The sequence below is a fragment of the Alosa alosa genome, chromosome 14 (assembly GCF_017589495.1).
Source record: "Alosa alosa isolate M-15738 ecotype Scorff River chromosome 14, AALO_Geno_1.1, whole genome shotgun sequence".
Lineage (NCBI taxonomy): Eukaryota > Metazoa > Chordata > Actinopteri > Clupeiformes > Clupeidae > Alosa > Alosa alosa.
This window is the reverse complement of record NC_063202.1, coordinates 17,479,219-17,491,999: the sequence shown is the minus strand read 5'-3', so window position 1 is coordinate 17,491,999 and position 12,781 is coordinate 17,479,219. Positions and strand designations below refer to the sequence as shown.

The 12,781-nt window shown below is 40.6% G+C and overlaps 2 protein-coding genes across 6 annotated transcripts in view; one reads left to right on the top strand and one right to left on the bottom strand.

Annotated features, from left to right (window-relative positions):
* Positions 1 to 4,894, bottom strand: part of LOC125307434 — a 28,492-nt gene extending 23,598 nt beyond the window's left edge. For all 5 annotated transcript variants that reach the window (XM_048263409.1, XM_048263410.1, XM_048263411.1 and 2 more), the window contains exons 1-2: positions 4,715 to 4,894; positions 4,561 to 4,600 (exon numbers count right to left, since the gene is read on the bottom strand). In XM_048263409.1, the coding sequence (XP_048119366.1) occupies positions 4,561 to 4,600 (40 nt within the window). In that variant the 5' untranslated portion in view covers positions 4,715 to 4,894. The remainder of the gene's footprint in view (positions 1 to 4,560; positions 4,601 to 4,714) is intronic.
* An 83-nt stretch (positions 4,895 to 4,977) lies between these two features.
* On the top strand, positions 4,978 to 12,202 carry LOC125307436. The gene is made up of 9 exons (XM_048263415.1): positions 4,978 to 5,113; positions 5,220 to 5,262; positions 7,513 to 7,658; positions 8,003 to 8,132; positions 8,260 to 8,517; positions 8,681 to 8,974; positions 9,349 to 9,497; positions 9,582 to 9,653; positions 11,034 to 12,202. The coding sequence occupies exons 2-9, from the start codon at positions 5,220 to 5,222 to the stop codon at positions 11,229 to 11,231; spliced, it is 1,290 nt and encodes a 429-aa protein (XP_048119372.1). The 5' UTR covers positions 4,978 to 5,113; the 3' UTR covers positions 11,232 to 12,202.
* Positions 12,203 to 12,781: the final 579 nt, after the last annotated feature.

Below are 12,781 nucleotides of genomic sequence, written 5' to 3'. Positions count from 1 at the left end.
GCAAAACTCGACCCCCTACCTGATAGCCCCAAATATATTTGCATCTTTCTAAAACTGTTTTTCCATGTCTCACCTGCATAAAATATAGTATAAACACAGATATGTGTGCATTGACTTAGAATAAATGGGGTTTACTGCCTGGTCGGGACAAATAGGCGTTTCAATCGTCCCCCCATAGATATTTAGCATTATAGGCTGTTTTGCATCCATTACAAACAAACATGCAATGTGAACGTCTGGGATTGGGGAGAGCACTAACTGCTCTACTGAATAAGCATGAAGTCAAACCTTTAAATGAAAAACACTTTTTAATAATCAAAAAAATAATAAACCGCTAATGAAGTAAACTTGTGACCATCAGAAATCGTTTATCGCCTGTAACTCCGTGATAACAGGACGTAACAGGAAGGCATTTGGCTGATCAACGGAGGTTAACATGCTCTATGTTTTGTCCAAAGGATGTCTGTCTATCATCGTTGCACTCGGAGAAAACAAGAATGTTTCATTCGTCCCCCGTTTCAATCGTCCCGGTTGTAGGCCTACCCTACTGCAAACCAGAGAATTGAGAGCTGGTGGGGAGTGATGAGAAAAGACACTACAGGCTTCTACTGGCGCTCGATTTGCTCACCCAGCTGTCCAGTGCACGTTAGATAATAGGCTACATATTTCGTGGCCACAAATTACTATTTCGTGGGAACGAATTAATATTTCGTGGCCACAAATTAGTAGGCTACTTTGTGGGAACGAATTGCTATTTTGTGGCCACAACTTATTATTTTGTGGGAACGAATTGCTATTTCGTGGCCACAATTTATTATTTTTTTTCCCCAAAGACATATCTGGGGCTCAGTAGATAAAGACTGAGCAGCAGAAGTCATAGTCGATACATAAATCGTTTATTATTATAATTAGGCTATTGATAGCCTACTATACTACTTTACTACTATTACTGTTATTATTATTATTATTATTATTATTATTCGGATGAGGCAAAGGAATGTAAATCTGAGTCTGAAATGTTGGCTACAAACAGTCTATACTGCTTTATACAACAATTGGGTTCTATGGAACTATTTATTTGTTTCTGATTGGCCGAGAGACGTTCCATGAGTTGGAATATCCCTGGACATTTCAACTCAGACTTTGCACAGCTAATAATAAATCACTCCAGCGATACAATCACGAAGATTTGACACAATGTTCTCATCCCAGCTCTCCACTATTTTAAGCAATGGGTTACTCCTTAGCAAACCATAACGAAACAGTGCTTCACCACATCTGTGGATTAAGCTACACAGTCCACTCAATGTAAGTAAGATAAATGAGGATGCTAATTGTTCTCAGCATTGCCAGCATTGTGTAGGGCCTTTAATATGATTGTCACTTGGAGGAGACTTGTAGATAACTAACGTTAGCATAGTTAGCTAACCGCTGCTAACGATGCTAGCATCGTGTCAGAAAAAACATATGGGGCTGTGCACAGTAGTGTAACATTTATTCACCATAAATTAATAAAGTTGAGTGATTCTGCAATGTAGGCTATGTTTCCGTTTTTTTGCAGTACCATGTCCCTTACATAACATGGCCCAGTGTCCTTGTAACATGCATGCAGCAAAGCTAGATATGAATGTGATTTCAGCCCGACTTTCAACATTTCTTTCAAGAAGACACGTAAACCACAAAGACCCGTAAAGAGGGATCTGGAATGTTGGTTACCTAGCAACCAAGACGCTGTCTATTGAAAAGGGAACTGTTTTTTGATGCGTAAGAACGATGTCGAAATTAACATTTGTAAACAATATTGGGGTGTTTTCAGATTATTTAGTTTGTGGTAGAATTGTTGTATAAAAGCAATATAGCACTCATGATCGTGGGATTGGTCATGGATATTCCCACGGCTGTTGTTGCCTGCCACTCGGCCTCGGCCTCGTGGCTACGGCCGAACAACACCCGTGGGAATATCCATGACCAACCCCACTCTCACTCGTGCTATATTGCTTAAGTAACTGCACTGCTGTTAATAATTGTTAACTTCCGGGAACTAAAGGTACCTTCTCAGCCTACGTCATTACGTTCACTGGAGGCAAAACAAACCATTAGGGATGGGCAGAACGAGGCTTTGTGAAACAACGAAACGTTCGAAGCAATTGCGCCGGAATGTGTCGAGGTTTCGAAACAATCCGACACACGTAACTCCATGGTGACATCTAGTGGCCAGTTTTGCTAACATCACATTTTGACCGTGAAGCACAACTGCTTCAGACGAAGAATATAAATAGCCAACATGGAACGCAAGATTTCGTTCACAGCCACGTGGTTCAGTGGTTAACACACTTGCATTCGGCCGGAGCGGCCGGTGTTCGACTCCCTGCTGGTGCTTAGAAATTTCAGACTAGTATATGCGTTCAGTAACTAGAACATTTTTATATCTGCCAGTTAGATGTTTTGTTATTTCAGTTTCATAGTACATTATCCTTTGGAATATGCTGGAGAGGAAAATGCTACAATGGTTTTAAAATGTAGGCTATGCTTATGGCCCAGGGTTTTTTTTTGGAACATGTTGTAGGGAAATAAAGGATACATGTGAAGCAGGTTAGACTAATCAGGTACAACATGGGAAAAAAATGTATGTCAACATACATTTTTATTATAACAGTTGTTCTGCCGTCTTGGCATTTAATCTGTTTCTTGTTTTTGAATAAACCTCCCCAGCCTTGGAAAAAAATCTTTCACAAGGCACACTTGTTGCTGGCATGCACAAATATATTTTTTTGCCATCACAGTTAGGTTTGGATAAACCACTCTCCTCTCCTGCCAGTATTTCAAAGGGTCAGCTGTTCTTGAAATAAAGGCATCAGTCATATATTTTTTTTACTTCTGCTACTATCTAAATATTAACGTCACTAGACTATATCTATCTAAACTATCGCTCACTGTCTGTCTAGCCTGTCAATTAATCTATATCACTAACCTATCAATCACAAGTGCACTATAAATCGCTATATCTTTATATGTCTCTATGTCGCTATATCTCTCAAAATCTCTCTCCTCACAAAAAACCCACAAAGATAGGATGTGTTTGAATGACTTTTAAGCATTCTGGGACTTTGTAATTTAGATCAAACAGGTGTTTACTCGGGTAATTGGCTCGCGCAGCAAGTGTGCCACCTGTCCAAACCAAATTGAAACACCACGAAGCCTCACTAAGCCATGGTCACGTGACATGGGCGTTTTGAACCACACTTCGAAACACTGTTCGAAACACTTGCGTTTCGGATGCTCGACACTGTTTCGAAACGTCAGCTTCGAGCGTCACATCCCTACAAACCATCACCTCAGCTGGGAAGCTAAACCAACAGTCATATTTGGGAGGCTAAAGATTATCATGGTCTGATTTTGCTGTTCTGTCGGGTGCCAGAACCGAAAAAGTCATCGGTTAAATTTGAAATAAGTAGGCTAGTTTCCAGTGAGAACGTAGTTGTTCGTTTGACTCACGATAACCCAAGCCGTGTAGCCTATATGTCACTTAATATTCATTTCTATACAAACCAAGACGGCGGATTCCTAAAGAAACCCAAGCGCCCACACCATAAGTGTATCTAAATTAGCTATGTACCAAAAATTATATTTTACCGTGACTCGAAGAGCTAAACCAAAGATCCTTGATTAGGCTACTAGCTAGGCCTACTACTACTGTGTAAGGCCCAGCACTAAACTCCGAGCATGGTAAACAAAATTAGACAGTATTTCAGGCAGCCCCGGTAAGAAACAAACTAGATTTTTTTCAAATCTACACACCTATGGCTACTGAAAAATGTGAGGTTCATTTATAAAATGTTATTTTGAAGTATTAAAAAACATTGTTGTTTTAGAATTTTCAAACGAAATGGTCGGTAATTAGCACGTTTTTGCGATCATCTTTGCCTTGTGACATTGGCACTGGCTCGGTAAAATGTCGGTTCAGCAAACACAAAACTCATCCGATACGTCATTGTAGGTCTATTGTAAGTCTTGGACATAACCATTTAGGGGATAGTTATATGCATTCAATGATTTATACACCCTCAGCTTCTCCTTACTGTAGACACTCGGTTTTTCAATAATGTCCGGCCATTCAACTGATGCCTGTCACTCTTCTTTCCAATCACTGACGGTATTAGGTCTGTCAGGATGGTCCCATCTGATAATGTAGCCTTATTTTTTTTTTTCAAATAATCCTCCCGATCACGTACACTGAGTGTATGTACATACTGTGTTATATTGTTACACATTTTAGAAAAGATTTTAGATTACTGTCTGATTTTAGCCGCCTCACTAGTACTATTCAAATAGCCAGCCTCACTATCCAAATGATTGTTTCTGCCTCCAGTGACGTCACACCCACCCGAATGTTTATGTTTTCACCGCAGTTGCGAAGGGGTCTATTTGAGGCTTCCATTAGCTGCCATTGTTGGGGAAAAATGGAACATTAGCGTCAATGCAGTTGTCGCAACTCTACCTAGGATACTATAGCAAAGATCCTAGCTCCGCTTTAACCCTCTCTGACTATAGGCTACTCACCCAATAGAACACCCAAGACTGAAAGCAAGCCGTACATCATCTGTAAATATCCAGAGAGAGGGGGAGACACTTTAAGAAGACAGCAATGCATTATGTTAGGCCTATAGAGATAAATGGTTAAGCTGTAGTGACATTAAACTAAAACCTTACTCACGGTTCTGTTTGGAGTTGCCTATGGCTACACGGCATAAAGTACTAAGCGCAGATAGACGACAGTCATAACATAACATAACACGCCATAACATAAATTAATATATTCTGCTGTTTAGAGCAGAGCACTCAGTAATATTCGGATAACTGTTTACGCCAACACGTTCTTGGTTACAGGCATTCCCTCTTCGCTTCGACAAACGACTCCTCCCATTAGTTTGAGGGGCGGAGAAGATCTGAAATATCCTGCATCCTACATTTGGTTGACTAACTCAAGGGAGGAGATATGCTTGGAAGCCTATGGATACAAGGGAGTCAGGCGATAGCTCACTTTTAATTAGGCTACTTTTTTTCAAGGGCACCTATCTGAAAGCAAACGTTTTAGCCTTTGAACCATATCATCGTAAGTAACATTATTTTCTATTTTCTATGTGTGGGAAAATAACAGCCATTTCTATGTTCTGCCTTGCATGCCTCTGCATTCACTGTGGTCTGTTGATGTTTTTCAGATGTTCAGGTTGTTCCACTTCATCTGCACTGTGGCCTGTGTCGGCAAGTATAACTCTTTCAACCATTCCCTGTGTTACAAATTATCTTTGTTATCAGAGACGGAAACGCCCTTACAAAAGACCACTGTCTCGCTAGCCGGAGAAATATTCTTTGGTCACCGCTATTTACCGATTGACTCCCATTAACTTCCATTCAACACGTCAACAAAATGTTAATTATGTGGTTAAACCAGACATCCCAAGTCTCCCGGAACTTCCGGGAGTCTCCCGCATATTGATAACGGCTCCCTGACGCCCGCAAATTAGATAAAATCTCCCGGAATCTAGAGCGAGCGATCAAGAGCACGCACACAAGACCGAAACTTCAAATTGTGTGTGTATCTCAGTGTAGCGCGCACACGACAGGGATGGAGAGAGAGAGAGAGGTAGTGCGTGTGTGCCAGAGAGCATCCTGATTGGCCTGTTTCAGTTCAGTTCAGTTCAGTTCAGTAGGAGCAGGAGCGTCATGGCAGAGGAAGAGTGTCCCCCAAATAGGAACATTTAAGACCCATTTCACATCAGACTACAGTGACTTTAGCATTGTCATGGCGGGTTAAATGATTGCTAAAGACATGTTGAGGTGAGTTTAACAAGTGTTATTTCATGTGCATATTATTCAGGACTAGCCTACTAGATGGCTATTTGCCAAGGCTACATAAATCTACTTTATTATCACAATTTCTAACTATAGGCCTTCCTTATTTGGTGTGCTGAGTAGAGACAAGTAATTATTTTTATTAATAATTTTTTTTTTTTTTTTTTGGGGGTACCTCCCTGAAATGGCTTTTTGCAGGTTGGGATGTCTGTTAAACTAACGCCGCTGACTTATGCCACCAACTATTTCACTTTCAAATTGTCAATTTGCATGTGCTTTCTTATTATGCAGTCAGTCAGTTTGCACCTGTCGGCTTCTACACCAACTGGTTTCCTTACGCGTGCACGCGTTGTGCTCACCACAGCAGCAGGAGTTGTCAGACATCACAATATATATTGTGTATATATATACTTTACTCTTGTCATATTGCTCAGGAAAGTGAAAACTCCTTACACCAAACAACTTTGACAAGATTTGGGAAAGATTCTTCAAAGACTCTTGAGTAAAGCTTGAATGGGGGGCATTAGTTAAAAGACTACAATCTTTTAAGAATCTTTCCCAAATCTTTTCAAAGTTGTTTGGTGTAAGGTGGCCATAACTTGAGATGAGACAAGTTTTAAAGCGAAAAATTACTGTTAGTTTAGTCACTTTTAAGCATGATGATAGCGGGCGAAATGCTAATGGTCTAATCCAATTCAATGATAGGCTGGAGCTAAAAGTGGTATCGCCAGACTCAGAGAATGACTGGATGAACTGGAGAAAGGCAAAAAATCAATTGTTTAACTCGAGGGGACGTGGAAAATGGGCATATTTCCCCAAATGGTGGCGATATCCCTTTAAAGGTGAAATGTGTAATGTCCGCCAAAAAATCAATTCATACTCCACATTCCATAAAAGATGGGGGAAGTATACCTCCAGAAAGTGAAATGGTCTACCCTAGAGTAACAACCGACAAACGTGTATTGCAGTTTGGCTGGCGGTTATGTTGCCTGCATACCGCCTCCCATGGCCGAAACTGGTATTATGATGCCTGTCGGGCTGTGGCTAGTAATTTAGCATGCTAATTCAGGTTGATATCTCTGCAGCACTATACCGTGTCATTTTTTTTTATGACCTCATCGCCCTTATTTCTTCTCATTCTTTTGATGCGTGTAGCTCATTTTTTGGATATTTTTACCTCAATTCTTACACATGGCACCTTTTAACCACTGTTCAATTCTTGAATTTCCCCTTGGGGATCAATAAACTATCTATCTATCTATCTATCTATCCATCTATCCATCCATCCATCGCCCAGATCAAGGGCAACTTATTTCAGATATCTCAGGACAACAGGTTGCTGGGTGTTGCCTGTATATTAATTTCTGGTAGGCTTAAAATTGGATAGCTGTTCAAGAAGAGATGAAGTAGTTCAGAGAGTAATGGCTCATGCAGATAACTAAATAGCATTACTACAAAACTATATTGGTTTTGTTATTGTGCGTCAAATCCAGTTTAATGCTCATGGCGGTGATATGAAATGCCACTTACAATATTTAATAAATAAATTGTTTGTAAATGTCGGACGTGCAGATCAGAAGGCACACAACACCGGTCAGTCCATATACCTTGTGACTTGGCCTGAATGACCTAAACAACTTTTAATTGTGAATTCTGCAGCTGCTTCCATGCAAATATATGAAATGTGCCCTGGAACATCCTTCTATATACCACACTCACCTGAATATGATCCCAAAACATCAGATTTATACTTCACCCCACAGTCTGGTCCTTCAGCCAGGGTGATGGTTCTTAACAAAACACAGGTAAGTTGTCTGTGAGCACAAGTGTGTTAGTATTGTTATAGTTAGTATACTTAGGTACAGTATATTGATGTAGGCTGTGACAATAATGATCTTACAGTATATACTGATACAGGAATTGAGTTGATGGCTTTTCTTACCTTACATTTATCTCCCTTTTTACCTTTTTCTCTTGTATCCTTTATTCACCCTTCTGCATTTGTTGTTTGATTTCTAGTTTGTTATTACCTTATCTGTTCATATTATTTTGTAGGCTCATACAGGTTAATTAAATAAAGGACCAGGGAAAGCAGAAGACATACTGCTTGTTATCTTCTCAGATGTTGACCCTTGTATTTTTTACCCAGCCAACAGATTCTCATTACATGTTCAAGGATGAGACACTGTTTATTTTCGAACTGCGGGAGTCAGACACAGGAATTTTCTCTTGGTCAAATCACAATAAATTCCACACTATCCTTAAACTTGTGATTAAAGGTAAAGTGAACTATCGCTTTTGACCTTTAAATATGGGAAATGTTGAATTTGAATAGTGTTCAGTTTGTTTCTCTTGACCTCATTCTGTAAGGTGAAACTGCTAATATATATTTGTTTCCTCTCTTAGACTGTGCTGAACCAAAGGTGGTTGTCTTTGGAAACCAATTGAAACTGAATGTTCCCCCTGAGGCAGTAATGCTACAGTTCGTTCGTGCATCTGACCAGAGAAAAGCAACAATATGGCCTTCCTCCTTATTCAATGTTTCTAAGGGTTACATTCAGGAATCCTATTGGTATCAACAGATTACCTATGCTGACAGGGGATTTTACACATTCTGTAAAACGAATTTGGCAGAGTTGTCAAAAATACAGGTGATCGTGACAGGTGAGGAGAAGGGACCAGGAGAGTTAAGATACAGTTGTAGTAGAATAAATTAATATATGTATTAACTCAATTGTCAGGGGCATAGTTGGACACTAAGTGATATGAAGACACATTCTTTACCTTTCTTTCATCTTAACTTTCTTTTTCTGCATTCTCTGTCCAGCTAATGTACAGTATCTCAATTTGGATGAGGAAGATCACCTTGAAATCTATGTTCCAATAGCTAAGGCTTCAGTGTCGGTGGATTTTACCGCACTAGAAGGCAAGAAATACACAGTAATCAGCAACGGGTATGCCACTGAAGAGGGAACCGACCACTTTCATGGTCGGATCAAGATGACCAGCAGGTCAGGAGGATCTGCCATTACAGTGACCGACTTGCAGAGGAGTGACGCAGGCAGATACCAGATTTTTGACGGTCAAGGAAATCTGCTTGCTGTGTGGCTTCTACGGCAATGTATGTTCTATAGTATACTATCTGTGTTATCACATTCGTAATTTTGACTTCTTTCTTGCTATATGAACACTGAATGCTGATGTATTGCACTTGTTTGTATAGTATTTTGGGCTATTTACCAAAGTCCTTGTAGGCAATTCCTCCTGTCTTGGCAGCCATGGTGGTAACACACTTTGGCCAGTTACCAAGCAGCCAATATCCTATTCAAGTGAAATGCCATGTTGGCGTTATGAATTAACCCTATGCATTTCTATGCAGGATTCTTTGAGTGCTGTGTCTCCTCATTAGCAAGTCTCTGTATTTACGCACTTCTGCCTCTCTCCCTTTACCTCTTGTACCCTATCCTCTTTGTCCGTGCATTTCTCTCCCCACAGACTCTGCCACCTCCTACTACGTGTATTTGTTTGCACTGATTCCTGTAGTGCTTGTTATCCTGCTCAGTGTCTGTGTGAAGAAGTGCTGCTGTAAAAACACCAAAAGCAGCCCTACCTCTAACCCAGCAGCTGCCTCTTCTGAACCCATGGTGAGTTTGTTTGAGCCCAATGGCAAGAATAATATTTTCAGTCTGTTTCAGTCTGCCTGACCTTTAATGTGGTTGTGGTTTTAGCCTTACAATGCTGTTGAGATTGATGAACCTGCGCCAACCAACAGGACAGTGACACCCCATCCTGTTGACACGGTATGTGTCTTTAAATTTATATTAAACAGGACTGCTGTGCAAGCCATTGCATATTCATTGCCCTACTCTATTTACCTTGCATTGGTCATGCCTTTACCTTGCACCTTGTGGTTCATGTGGTAACACAAGGAAGTACGGTGGTCGAGAAGTGCAAAACAAATTTACATTTGCAAATGTAATTTTGTGCTCGGACTTTGTAAATATGCACCCATAAATGTAAATTTGTTTTGCATTTCTCGGCCACCGCAAGGAAGAGACGTGCATGGAGAAGGGCAATTCTATGGAAAAATACATTTTTTGTAACATCCATAGCGCCAATAAAATGTCATGGTATGGTATGATGTGAATGATTATATGAAATTTCAGCATTTGCTATTTTTGGCTGAAGAATGTAAATGAGAAAAAATGAATTATCATTCAAATGCCAAGGCATTTCACTGGCGTTATGGATGTGACAAAAAGTCAATTTTCTGTGAAATTGCCCAGAAACACACACAGTTCCTCAGGACATTCATTCATTGCTGTGACAAATTAGAACGGGTTTGTAAAAGACAGTCCCGGTACACTTTGAGTCAGACTAGAACAACTGATTGAATGATATATCTTTCAGTTGATGGGAACCAATGTAAGGGGAATGAATACTAAATCACAATGATCATGAATACTTCTTATCCCCCAGACCAGAGGCTCAACCTTTTGGGCGATGGGGCACACCAAAGGTCAAATTAAAATGCCAAGGCACAACGATTTATGGTTACTGTTACATATATTACAAGAGGCTATAACTGGGCTGTTCATTTACATATTTTTTCTATACAGCTTTCATAAGCTGAGACCCCAGCTATCGGCATACTCACATGATGTTGACTGAGCTGCATAATAGATATATAGCATATTAGGCAACTTTATAACTATCACTTCATGACTATGAGCCTGTATTAAAAATGCATTGGGTTCCTCAAATTTCCACGGCACACCTCAATTTGCCTCACGGCACACCAGTTAAGAACCAGAGCCCCAGAAAACAAGATCACAACTGAAACGGCCACCTTTACAAACATTTATAGTAAATCATCTTTGTAGTAGAATGGGGATTGCCCCTTATTTTTTTACAACTTTTTTTATTAACAACCATATCTGCATGATGAAGCAGTATGGCACAAATGAGAGTTGTGTTGGTAGCAGATATTGCCACGCCACGGCCATAGACACGAGGCCGGAGGGAATGTCCTGAGATATCGACTCTCGTGATGACTCATGGAATGCTTGTCTCGTCCAATCACTACTGAATAAATACTTTGACCGGACCGAACTGTTGTTTTAATCAAATTATAATAATGCTAGTACTAACAGGTGTCCCCTCTATTCTCCTTTGAGCAGGGTCCAGCGGAGGCAACGCCATCAGCCCCTTCTGCTCCTTCAGCTCTTGGTTCTTCATCCGATCACCAGCCCCAGTACCAGCTGAAGGGATTCGACAGCAGTGCAGGTGACTTCCTCACCACCTCCCCTCTCAGTATGGACAACGCCGCTGCCAACGGCGATACGTCTGTCTACTCATCAAACAAGCTCACCTGGTGATATTGGGGGGGCCCTTGTCAACCCAACTTCAAGAGGATTTCATCCGACTGCTGTCTGTGTCAACTTGTGAAGGAATAACCTACACTGGGCCTGTTTTCAGAGGATGTACTTCAAATGTTTTATCACGTTCCGCTAACGTCCACAGGAGATCGTTCAAGATGGATACGTATTCTGTTCCCAATGCAATCACACCCAAAGAATACTCTTTGTACAGTTCTCTCTATAGTCAAATATTTTATTTGGCATAACCAGTAGTGGCATTATTTTCTACTATCTTAACACTCAGAGTGGATGGTAGTCTGTTCTGTCTATTTCAGGGTTGAGTAGAAGCCACATGCCTTAGTTCACTGGAGTGGCTGTCACCCTGTCTCTCTCCCCTGTGGTGTCATTATAGTGCTGTTCACAGTCTAAAAATATTGCCCTTGTTTAGAAGGAATTCAGCCATATTCCTAAAAGCATCTGAAGAGAATTTCAGTGCATCTCCCTCAGACAGGTGTGAAACCACTTCATGGTAATTGTTGCTAGATTTCTCTCCGCTGCTCGAGGTAGAGGGTTCAGGAGGTCTTTGTTATTTAGTATTACACCTTGTGTCTGTTTTATATCCTTTTAAGGATCATATTTCCATACAGGTGAAATTTGTGATTTTAATGTTAATTTTAGACTTTAGGTCATGGTATGTTTTTCTTTGAAGATATGTTTTATTTAGAGCGAACTTTTACATTAGCCTGTTACATTACACCATGACAGCAGAGTTAGTTAAAACCATTTGTTAATTTGCTCAAGGGCACAACAGTGGAAGCAGGGAATTGAACCCACAACGTTTCAGGCTACTGCATACTACAGCTCCTAAGCCACTATGCTGGCGCAACTTGTGACTTTGTGAATACTATTGTTATTATAGGAATATAACATGGAGGGCAAGGGTATTAAAGTCACTATTATTACATTACATTACATTACATTACATTACATTTGGCTGACGCTTTTTTAACCAAAGCGACTAACAACATGGTAAACAGTAAGTTTTAGAACAATTCTCACAATTTTAGGACAGTTTAAAAAAAAAACACATTAGAGTACAGTAAGAATAAGTGCGTCGGTGAGTGCTGTATTTTAACAGTTACTTGTCAGTTTAACGGCTGGTGAGTGCTAGGATCAGTAAGACTTGTTGTAAGTGTTGCTATGAGAGTAGATGTTCTCTAAAGAGCTGGGTCTTCAGGAGTTTTTGAAAGTGGAAAAGGATGTCCCTGCCTTTGTAGGAACTGGCAGTGTGTTCCACCAACGAGGAACAACAGATGAGAAAAGTTTGATTGGCTTGAGCACCGGTGGTAGAGCTAGACGTGGATTCGTCAGAGGAGCCGCAGCGGTCTGGAGGTAGTGTAAGTCTGTATGAGGGCATTCAAGTAGGTGGGAGCAGAACCGAGACTACTTTGTAGGCAAGCGTTAGAGACTTGAATTTGATGCGGGCTGTCATAGGTAGCCAGTGTAGCTGGATGAGCAGCGGGGTAACGCGTGCCCTTTTGGGTTGGTTGTAGACCAGGCCGCCCAGC